The 11748-nt window shown below is 39.7% G+C and overlaps 2 protein-coding genes across 4 annotated transcripts; one reads left to right on the top strand and one right to left on the bottom strand.

Moving 5' to 3' along the window:
- Positions 1-1233: 1233 nt before the first annotated feature.
- LOC116255653 (uncharacterized) lies at positions 1234-4979 on the bottom strand. Of its 3 annotated transcripts, none has more exons than XM_031631540.2 (6): positions 4684-4979; positions 4314-4449; positions 3493-3628; positions 3346-3393; positions 1681-1781; positions 1234-1606 (listed from the first exon to the last, which is right to left on the bottom strand). In XM_031631540.2, exons 1-6 carry the CDS (start codon positions 4847-4849, stop codon positions 1474-1476), a joined length of 720 nt encoding a protein of 239 aa, XP_031487400.1. In that variant the 5' UTR covers positions 4850-4979; the 3' UTR covers positions 1234-1473. The 3 variants fall into 3 exon arrangements, with proteins under 3 accessions (XP_031487400.1, XP_031487401.1, XP_031487402.1); XM_031631541.2 differs by having other exon boundaries at positions 3493-3613; XM_031631542.2 differs by having other exon boundaries at positions 3493-3577.
- A 5107-nt stretch (positions 4980-10086) lies between these two features.
- LOC116256727 (uncharacterized) lies at positions 10087-11290 on the top strand. Its single transcript, XM_031633186.1, has 3 exons — positions 10087-10565; positions 10721-10879; positions 11000-11290. Exons 1-3 carry the CDS (start codon positions 10089-10091, stop codon positions 11171-11173), a joined length of 810 nt encoding a protein of 269 aa, XP_031489046.1. The 5' UTR covers positions 10087-10088; the 3' UTR covers positions 11174-11290.
- Positions 11291-11748: the final 458 nt, after the last annotated feature.

Here is an 11748-nt window from a genome sequence, read left to right as displayed (position 1 = left end):
TTTTGTGGGTTTGTTCCAAGTTCTAAACAAGTTCAGGGTATCATGGCCCAAAGTCATCAGAATGCGCTGGGGCATAGACCACCACGTGGCTGCAGACCACAGTGATGCTTGCTGATGCATCGGTTAGAAAAATAAGTGTTCTCTTATTTTATTAAAAATTTAGAATATTTGTTAATTGGTAAACAGAAAAATAGATGATCACTTGGTATAGACTTGTATCTAGGGACGTTGCAGGCCGTTGTTTAAGGTTTCAGATGTGAAACCTTAAAGTGGCTGGTAAACCTCCTCTGCGATTAGTGGCTGCTTAAACTCTGGAGTCTGGCCTCCCCTGTTCTTCTGTCTCCTCCTCCAAAAAATTCTGCCGCCGTATTTGTTTGCTTTCATGGTATTGTGTGAATTAAATGATTTTGGCAACAAGTACCACAGTCATAAGCCACAAATGTATTTTCTAGTAAATTTCAGAAATTAAATTTTCTCTATATCTTTTCACACATTCTGGTGTTTGCCTCTGGCTGTCTACTCACTCAGCCATCGTCACATTATTTTTCTTAGTTATGTCCAGAAACCGAAAGCATTGTATGACAATTGTTGGAAAAACAGGCAGTGCAGAACTCGGATTATCTTCCCATAAGACTAATACGAAAAAGGACATAGTAAGACTGTAAATTGGAGAGTCCCTACTGATAGTCTGCCATAGTAGGTTGAGAGGAGTCCTCGTGGAGATCATCCATTCTAAGTTACTTTTCTCTCTTTCTAATAAGTTGTTTCTGAATGAACTTCTAACTAATTAAACGGATACAACCGTCATACGGAGGCATTTCAAATGCGGTGGCAGTCAAGTCATTACATGTTCTGTTCTCAATCGCTTCGCACCACCTAAATGTTGTTAGAACATGTCCATACCTGCTAAATCCGCTGATTGAACTGAATGGACTTCCTAACAACTTTCCTCATGGAATTTGCTCGGGCTTGACAAGAAACCAGTCGGTGTTATGTGAGGACTAATTAAGATCAACATCAGTATCATAGGTTGATCAGGAATCCAAATTTTTATCATAATCTGTACACCTCTGGAGCCCTCTCTGCATCCCTCCATTGGGGCAAGCTAAAGATGCGTGTAGACGGGGCACTGATTGTTTCGTAGCCATATTGAAGAGCCGAAGCTTAAAATCCAAGAGAGCTTGAGAACCCAGAACAAACGCGGGTGATGGCATGGCTTCCGCGCGACAAACATGGAAATTTTGCAGAGCTTTATAATGTAGTGCAGAGTGCATAAATTGAGGAATGCAAGAAACTTGTTTCAAGTGCAAAAAGTATACCTAAAATTGTCACGTCTTGCTTGCTGAAACAGCGTAGCCACAAAAATGTGATGACATACAGAACACACAAGGAAATCTGATTGTCCACTTTCTGCTAAGAGTGAACGTGTTTGAACAAGTAGCTGGCTTAGTCCTACCAAACGGGCAACTCTGCTCATTGAAGAACTCGCATTGAAATGGGGTTATTGAGGCAAAAGCTCCTATTCTTTGTTAGAAAAGCGTTCATTGCCTCCAATCGTGTTGGAAACTGGACAAGCGCCATCCTTACGGAATCAGGAAAACCAGGCCTACAAATATTCAAGTAAAGAAGTAAGTAATGTGACCATGTCGAGGAGTCAAAATCGGATGCAACTTGACCAACCTTACAAACATTTGTATGCTGGAGGAATCAAAATTGCAACCGGAGAGAACACGCTCAACATCATCAAATGATGCATTGCGAGGAACACCTTGAATTAGAACCTGACACGGATACACAAAAACAATCAGTGCAAGGCACTACCAAAGTATCTGAAATGCGAAACAGGAATTCATGCAACTTGTGATGTGAAAAAGCTTTGGAAGAAGCAAGCAACATGAAAGTTAAATTTCAAAGGAACCCATCGAAGGTATTCTGTGGTATATAGCTTGCTGAGAGTTGGATAGGAGATGAGAGATAAAAAGCAACATGATGTTGAGCAGGAAGAAATTTTCAATGGAATCACCAAACATATTGGGTAAGGACAAAAAATCTCATACAATTTACAAGAAGATTTGCAAAAATAAGATCCAGTTCTGAAAAAGATAAGATCGAGACCTTTTGAAATGGTTTTCTTGAAAGATCTATAATAAAGAACATGCCTGTTAAGAAATTCCATTTCTCTATGAAACTGGAAATTCTATTTCTCTATGAAACTTTTTTGCCAATATGTAAGATAGTCCAAACATGCAACTAGACTCGCTAAGGAAGCTATAGCTGATTCGATTTGACTCAGTAGTTCACAGAGTGCCTTGTATTTCAACTCCCAACAAGAGTCTTTGACACTATAACACCAAAAGATAGGTTGAACAGATTCCCAAAACTGACATTTGTGTCTTAGGGGGAGATGTCAGGCGTCCTACATAACAGCAAGCATGTCAATGTCTCATATAACGAATATTTAATATATCTTAAATACTTTTCATCGTTCTTACAAATGTATTTATAGGAAAGGTACTTCTAGAGGTGCTTCTAAATCTTTTTCCTCTTGAAAAGCATGAATTTCAGAAAAAAGAATAAGTATATAAAGGCTCATAAAAAATTACGTGTTTTTTGTAGTTTTCTTATAAAAATATTGATAAACATTTAGAGTATGTTTAAAAATTTAAGACAAACAAAAAAATAGAAAATGAATACTTATGTACAAAAAAAGGTCCTTTGGAAAGGGGTTAATATCAAAATATTATTGTTATTAGTATTTCTTAGAATATTTTGAAAATAGCGCAATATTTTGAATATCTCGTGATATATTTCCCAATGAAAACCTTTTCTTTTTTTGCCTAATGCCAATATTTGTGACAACGGTTTTAGACTTTAGTAGATCTTCGCAGTATTTCAATATGAATTAAAGTTTTAACATTGAATGTCATGAACCCCGTTTTATTGAATGTAAGTTAAAAAGCCAGGTCCTTGTGTCTCATCTTGCAATGATTCTTGGATTTATAAGTTGAACCAATATCACTTGTCTCCAAATTAATAAATTAATCACATGTAGGAAATTAAGGAAATGAGTTGTTCAAAGAGGATCTTCATTCATTATGATTTTCAGTTCCATTTTCATTAGTGAGTTTCATTCAGGCACTCAACACATGGGTTACTCTCTAATTCTTAACCACCAAAATGAAATCAAATTTCCATGTTAAAGCTACACCAAGTAGAGTAAAAAACGTAAAAGGAAAACTCTATCATGGTCAGCACAAGTTAATGAATGTAGAAGATACAAGGATAACATTATAAAAACTAGTTGTACAATGAGAAATAGAAGAACCCCGTAGAGATTTCACTTACAGTTTTTCCATCATAGGACGTCAGAAGGTCCCACTGGCTCCGGTCTGCCTGATGCAAGGACACAAGGAGAAAAAAGCTAGTGGTTACATGCAGTGATTTTATTTTCACAAATAAAAAGAAAGGGTAATCAAATGAAGAGGCTTTTACCTTCTCCAAGCGGTACAATCGACCTTTTCTAATTAACAATTTTACAGCTGCATCAAAAGGCCCCTTGGACGGAAACTGCAATACCCTGATTGTCCATAAAATGACCTGTTCAATCAACATCCTTGAACGGAAAAATCTAAAACATTAAAGAAGTACACCAATTCAATAAAAAGATCACATGAAGCCACATTACTACCTCAGAAACAGTAGATTACTAGAGGAGGGGAAACCTTAAAAAGTAAACTAAAAAATTAGCCTCTGCAAGGACAACAGTTAGGGCCTTTAGCTTCTCAATAGTCTAGAATGGACCCGTCCTCGTGAAGACTTAAGAAAGTGATATATGATCATCACGATCAAGACAAAAAGAGTCCGGGGGAATGCCATCATAGCCAGGAACTCCTATACGGACAATAATTAGATTATGAGCACGTGAAAACAGGAAAAGGAAACACTTCTGCTCCACCCCACCAAATATCCTAGTTTTTCTGCAATCAACAACGCGGAAGCTCCGCTATGCAAATGGGCACCGTTCCAATATCATAAAATGCTTTCATCATGGTCACAATAGCAGATATTATCATTAAAAACAAGATTTCTGCCTCCTCCACTATCCACATTACCCAAATCAAACCTGAGAAACAACTAAAAGCAGCAATATTTGTGCAACTCCCCGTTGAACCATGGCGCGTTGAGAACAATGCCTATGAGAATCTCCACGAATAAACCAAGGAGAAAAACCCAAGTGGGAAATTGAAACGAATACGGAATAAATAGTAAGAACTAGATGTATGCATCCGAATGAACTTCCAGAGATTCCTTACGCGCCAAGCGGGTTATACGATCGATTGTAATCAAATCTTATGTCCGAAAGCGTCAAATTGCATCCGTCGAAGAAATGAATGATGTCGGTTTTCAGAGTGTTCTTCCCCAATTGGTTGAGCCTTCCATACACCAAACCTGAACAAGCCTAACAAAATTAATACAGAAAAGCGAAAGCAAAAGGAAAACTAAAGCTAACAACCGAGAATATGAACATGAATATCATAAAAAGTTAACCTGTGAATATAAGAAAGCAATCGACACCACCTTGTTTTCTCTATTTCAGTAAGCAAAGCCCTTATGGTAACACTTTTGCTCATTCAACGTAGTAGGAGAAACCGAAAACACTTCAGGGGAAGGGATGGGAGGTACCTTTGGTGGGACGGCTCACGAACGCCTCGGTGGCAGCTTCCTGCTCTTCGCTTGAGGTGGAAAAGGGCTTCTTCCATCGATCAACAAATGGGGAACGAATAACGGGCTCTCGGGCGCACAAATCCCTCGAAATCGCGATCCTTGCCAGCAGATTCCTTCTCCACATTGTCGATCCTGGCAGGGCGCAGGAAGAACTCGATATTTCTTCAGACGACAAATGGTTTTCAGAGGCAGAAGGGAGCGGTTCGCTGTCGTCTCGAAGGAAAAGCCTCCCGCCCGCCCCTCGCAGCCGCCACCAGCAGCTTAAAGCTGTGGAGCCACGGGGTCGACGAACTCCAGGTCGGGGTACGTACGATCCGAATCCGATTGTCCACTTCCAGATCCGACTTTAGAGTAGCGGATCACCCGATACGCCTTCGTCCTATCGACCCGCATCAGCCGATACGCATGCATCCCTCTCGCTGAGACAGGTTTCTCCAGTAATCCAGTTCCTAGAATGTAATTTAAATTTTTAATCTTTTCTAAATATTTTTAATATTAAAAATTTAAATATGATCTTGTAGGCGTAGACCGAGTGACGGATTGCTAGACATACAAATTACATGGATATATTCAATATGGTAAGGGGGTTTAATATAATTTCATGAATTAATAAGGTTCATATTTCTGAAAATTCATATAATTAGTGGCGGTTCTTGAAATGCCTAAGTTGGTAGCTTAAGAACTTGTTTTGGCCCCAATGTTCATGGAAGTCCTAAATAAATATGTTAACTGTTGGACAGTGATATATTTTGTGGGCACCTTAGAAGCTATATAGATTCGTTCCATAGGGTTAGAGGGAACATGATATCTATTGCAATTGAAAAGTTAAGCCTACGGTAATCTATGCAATGCTGCTGAACAGATTATTCTCTATTTTGCTTGAATATCTAAAATAAAATTGAAAAAAAGAAAAGCTTTTGGAAGGTCAGGAATCAACTATTCGTTAGAAGATTGGAAACTTAGCCTTCTAAGTTTGAAATTTGAAGTATGAGCATGATTTAAGCCTCAAGATTAATGAATGATAATTAGACTAAGATGGCGATTCTTGTACTCGTATTTCTACTGCTTTGAGCATTGAAGTTCATGAACTTAATCGTGCTCACGATATTGTTCAAGTATCACCATTAATACATCTTCGAGATCATTCGTCGCTACAAGTTTTGGTGAGCTTGATTTTGAAGATCTCACCCTCTTGCGCTTTATCTAGAACATGACGACATGTTCTTGTCTCATGAAAAAGGAGGCTAGATCCTTTGTCTATGCCTACATTGGATTGCCCACAGTAGCAAAGCTGAGTCGTGTTCGTAGTGGAATTTTCTTGCTATCCAGTCAAAAGCAAGGAGAGTGCGCAACATAATTAGTGCTGGTGGCAATTCCTAGGGAACATCTTGTTACAGTATGGAATAATGTTGTAGCATATTTATGTTGTGTTCACAAGACTTAGGTCACTTTCTTCACATGAGAAATCGCATTGGCGCTAGTAAGGCTTATGAGTTACACTTAAGGTGCATAAATTCACGAGACTTGGAAGAAGAGTGGTGGGCTCGTGTGGGCAGTTGCCCGCATGGACCTACATGTACAATTTGCATATTTCATTTTTAGTGCCCCTCTTTCAACATGGACTGGCACGTAATTATATTGGACAATATAGATTAAAAATTTTTTGCTATTACTTTATTAATATATCAACCGATACAAAGCTGTATTGAGCGATTTGGCTGATATTCATTCTGTCTCCATTTGATCCCGATGCTACCCTCTACATCAACTCTATGGCTACCACTATCTCTATTTCATATTTAATTTTCAACAACCATATATGGACTCATCATGGTTCATTTAGCTAAAAACTCACCATTAAATTCATTGACATCTATCTGATCTACGCTGATGGTTCCCTATAAATGTAAAAATCCCATTAAAAAAAAATCTTTCTCTTCATAGAAGGCAATTTCTTTTAAAATGGACCTTTAGAATTAATAATAAACGCGAAATCGACTGTCATAAACCGATCAATCCTTGCATTAATTCCAAATTGCATACGAAGATGTAGCATAGGTATTTGAATATGTAATGTGGACTTAGAATGATCTAATTATAGGCATGAGGCAGTGGCGGAGCCCGCAAATTTAGGGTGAGGTGCACTAATTCAAGAACTATATATGTATATATATATATATATATATTCAGAAGCCAGTGTAAAAACCAAACTTCTTAAAATTGATTGTTCAAACATTTTTTTCCACGATCCAACCATACGGATGTGATCTTAAGAATGTTTTGATAAGAAATACATATTAAGTTAATCCTTTTTTGAGTCAAATAGGTGTTTATGAACAGTTTAGATTGTTCAAATTTTGTTTAAATATGCTTTAACAACAATGATTTAGGAGGTCTGGCTTTTCTCTCTGACCCAAATAGTCTCAGATATACCAATTTTCCTACACACACGTGTGTGTGTGTGAAAGAGAACTCCAAAGAAAATTTTGAAACTATAATTCGACTCTTTTGATGAAAAATTTCTGGTTCTGTCCTCTGTCCCTGCTAGGATCTCCACCACAAGTATGACAGAAGGTTACTCTTTACAAATTTTACACAAAGCTTGCCCAGTGAACCATGAATCTAGCTCACAAGTTCGAAACCTCCATAATTAGTAGTACGTGTAAACACTATACGAAATGTGAGAAGTATGATAAGATATGCTCCAAAAAAGTCAATTAATTTCTGATTCTAGTGCAATGCATGTTGCGAAATAGTTCGCACCACTCAGCAACTGTTTCTGCTTCAATTCGAAACAGAAGTTTCTGTATGTCAATGGAGTTGCTTGACCAATACCAGTGTCGTGGTTCTTTGCTAGATTCTCTCGCTCCCTTTTCCTCAAGATCGATGAACTTTTTTTCGACAAGGAAAGAAACCTAGGGTGGTTAGGCAATCGATTCACGGCCTCAACCGTCCCTTCGCCCATCTCTTCGTTTTCATAGCCGACTGTCCAAAAAAATCTCCCCAACACCACACAGAAGAATATAGGGCCCTTCGAGAATGCATCACTATCGGTATTCCAACTATAAACATCGAGAATGCACCACTTTTGATATTTCAACTATTTGTTTAATCGATACAAATTGTGATTCAGATCTTCCGACCCATTTATATAGATTTGAAATGTGCCAGCTACCAAATATCGTCTGATGAATAAATATTTAAAAATTATAGCTAAATGCACCATAAATTATTGCTAAAATTGTCAATAAATCATCCCTATGCCATCAACTGTTGATAGTGCTTCGGTTGCATGGTGTTATTAGTGACTATATATATATATATTATCGTAACGAAAATGTATTGTTAACGAAACCCATTTTAATCTGCCAGTATATGCATGCGTAGCACATTAGTGAATGGTTGTTGGTTGATACCTCAGTTTCCCGCTTTTTATTGATAGACACAACTGAGATTATTCCTGTGAGGAAGAGCAAATAAAGTTTAAGGAAGATGAGCCGTTAACGTCATGTGGACTGTAGGATAAGAAAAGGTGAGCTTGACATTTGCCATTAATGTACAGTGATAGCCATATAATCGATGGAAAATCGCTTTTTCTTGTCTTTTTCTCCTCCTCGGCCACCTTTACAGTGGGTCAGCTCCTGTTGGCCAGGGACTGTCCATGCCTTCCCGTGCTCGGAGTTGGCCGGGGAATCCCACTTATCGATTCATCTGCATGCATGTGATTCAACATAAATCCCTTCGCAAGTGACATGCCTTGTTTTATGGAGTACTAAATATATGGTTAACAAATTTTCAATCAACTTGAATCACTAAACACATAGTTAACAAATTTTCAATTAACTTGGATCTACTGGGGTTGCACCATATAATTGAAACCAAGTCTATTCAAATGTAATATTAAAATTAATGTTTCATAGAATGAGTTCTATGAATCATACATCCCATAGAAACCCTACTTACCTCCACAGGTAGCGCATAGCAGATTAACCTTATTTGGGTTGGTGCGGAGCGGTGGAGTTTTACGTTAGTATGGTTACCCATTGGACTGGCTGATTTACCTTTAGTACCAGAAAAGCCAAAGAATTAGGAGAGTTCATGGGCTCGATCATGTTCACGTGATATTCCTAACCTTTCCTAAAGTAGCAAAATTAGCCTTTCTTTAGTGCTTTGCCGTCACGAGAGCTCTTGGTTCATCTCCCTTTGCCCCTGCACGTAAATGTTGTACATAACAATGTTCTAAATATGGGTATCTGCCTATAGCAACACCCAATTGTATTACAAGTGACCAATGTTGTATATTATATTATATATATATATCGATACTATATTGGTTTCATGCAGGAGAGACAGAAATTCTTTGCAAAGGGGTATTAGTAATAGATTTAAAATTTTTAAAGGTTATCAACATCTAAATGACAAAAAATTACCCCAAAGTGTAGACATAAAAATAGATAACTTTTTTGTGGCTTAATGTGAGCAATTGCCCACCCGTTTCCTACACCTGCCTCCGCCCCTGGTTTTAGCATATATTATCTCCCTACAGGTTGGCTTTCGGCCATGCATTATTATGTTGAAAAGAGGCTGTTACGATGCATGTTTCCCGATACTGCTATTGACCACACACTGTAAAAGATTTATCTTTCGGCCATTTTTTCACAATTATGATATGCAACTTGTGAGTTGTAAATGACCAAAATACCTTTCATTCGTCGAATTAACATCCCTCCCCTCCCCCAATTAAGGTGAAAGTTAGGATAGAAGGCGAAAGTTGAAAAAGGTAAAATCTCCAAAAAGTTTAATTTCTTTTTCACAAATAACTAAAATGTGTGTGGGGAGTGGTTTACAAACCAATACAACTGCGACCAAACTGGTTATATGCATGAGGCATCATGCATAGGCCCATGTGAGTAGGTTTGAGGAGCACATGTAAGGCTATGCACGGTGCACCCGAGCACACGTAAACCATCTCCAGCTTTACCACAACTGTGCGCTTAGGTTTATTTATTGGCCTATGCATGACCTTCACCATAAGTGATCTAATACGTGATCCATATGAGATCCAATACCCTGATCCAAAAGAGTAAGATGACAAATATCCAAACCAGGCCATCCGATTATGACCGGCAGGACCACACGCCACGTCGACACATGGGGGCCATAGTCAAACAGCGCCCCTTCCAGATGACGTGGCCCAATGGGAGCTCGCAGAACTGTAAGTCAAACACCTTCGAGCGACGTCATGAACCTGTGGATGACGTCATCGTCCCCTTCGACGTCCCTCTCTCCCCCTGCTCGTGCATAAATGCCTGGAGCAGCCATGGGTGGGGGTGGGGGACCTCCGACACAGCCCGAGAAGAACGATGGCACGCTCCCCGTACAGTTCCCCCTCAAGGCGTACGAAAGCTCGGCAGCTGCTTGTGCCGGATATGCAGAACCACTTGCCGGAGCTGGTACAGGCGCCGCCACCGGCAACCAATGCTCTCTGGGCTGCAGCTGCAGCGCCGCCGGAGGGTCCCGGCCAGCTGGATGGGTTGATCGCTCCGTCTGCCTTCCTGACCTTCTCCGGCCATGCGGAGACAGAAAATGCACCGGCAATGAATGTGCGTCGCTCCGGGCAAGAAGGATTAGCCGAACTGCAGCGATCCTCTGCGTTCCAGAGGAGCCTGAGCAGCCAGTCGCTGGAGCAGCTGAGCGTTCCACTCCTGCGACACAAGAGTGCGCCATTTCAACCCTTCCTTCGTTCTCCGTCGGAGAATTCCGCATTCAACTCTGAATTATCTAGCATCCAATCTGATACGCCGTCGATGAGAAGGGTCTTTAGTGCTGGTGATTTGCGGGTGAGTTCAGATCGCTTCTGTTCTCTGTTCTTGAACGTGCCAGTCTGGTATGTCGTCTGGCTTGTGGGCTAGAATCAGTTTGGTCCTTTGTTGGCCACAAGATGCATAGTTTACACTTGCTTTCTCATAATATAGCTGTGAATTTTTGTTTCTAGATGATGTATTCAGGACATGAATCCGGAAGCTCACTAGGACTCGAAAATTTCGTCAACGGAGCGCAGAAGGTCGCTCGGTATAACGCAGAAGAGAAGAAAGAAAGGATAGAAAGATACAGGAGCAAAAGGAACCAGAGGAATTTCAACAAGAAAATCACGGTAAGAAGGAGCGCCAGTATGTAAACTGATTTTGGAGACTTAGAAACTCTTCGACAGACTCAAATTGACCAAGTTTCAGTTTTAATTTCTGAACCTACTTCACCTGCTTGCTTTGTCCAGTACGCATGCCGCAAGACGTTAGCGGACAGCAGACCTCGAGTGCGCGGTCGATTTGCCAGGAACGAAGAACAAGGGGAGAACTCTACCCAGATGCAATGGAACCAGATTGAAGATGACGACGACGATGAAAATTGGATTCACCTCTTCGATGGGAACTACACACAAGTTCCTTGATAAGGAAAACTAGCGTCATGGCGGCAAATCATCTTATGCTTCCGCAGAAGATTCCTTAGCCCTGCTATAGTTAATTGACAATGGGTGCTGTATTAACTGTTGGGTAATCATATGGAAGTTGAGACTCAAATATTTTTAAGTAAACATTTCATTCTCTTGTAATTTTTCTAGATTTTTATGAAGATCTTTCTCTAGACTGCATGTTCTATATTTCCTTTTAATTCTTTTTTATTCTGTCAAGTAAATCCTCAATCGCAATTACACAGACACGCACACACACTCTCTCTCTCTTTCCATGAAAAGGGCCAATCATCTCTTATGTGTTGCTTCCATTCATTTGGACCCATATCTTGAGGAAGCCTCAAAGTTTCAACTACTGAGCAGTGTTCTTCAGGTCTTGTAATAGATACTTGCCACGAGGAAGTCAGAGAACTAATGAAGAGAGAGAAAAGAGCTCATACTAAATTTAATAAAGAAAAAGGTAAAAGAAGACGGCAGCATCTTCATGAAGTGATATCTGGGCATCAACTGTAGCATCTTTGTTTCTGGCGTGCTTGTTTCTTTTTCCCTCTAAT

The sequence above is a fragment of the Nymphaea colorata genome, chromosome 6 (assembly GCF_008831285.2).
Source record: "Nymphaea colorata isolate Beijing-Zhang1983 chromosome 6, ASM883128v2, whole genome shotgun sequence".
NCBI classification, from domain to species: domain Eukaryota; kingdom Viridiplantae; phylum Streptophyta; class Magnoliopsida; order Nymphaeales; family Nymphaeaceae; genus Nymphaea; species Nymphaea colorata.
Note: the sequence above shows the minus strand (reverse complement) of the source record. Positions and strands in the feature narration are given on the sequence as shown.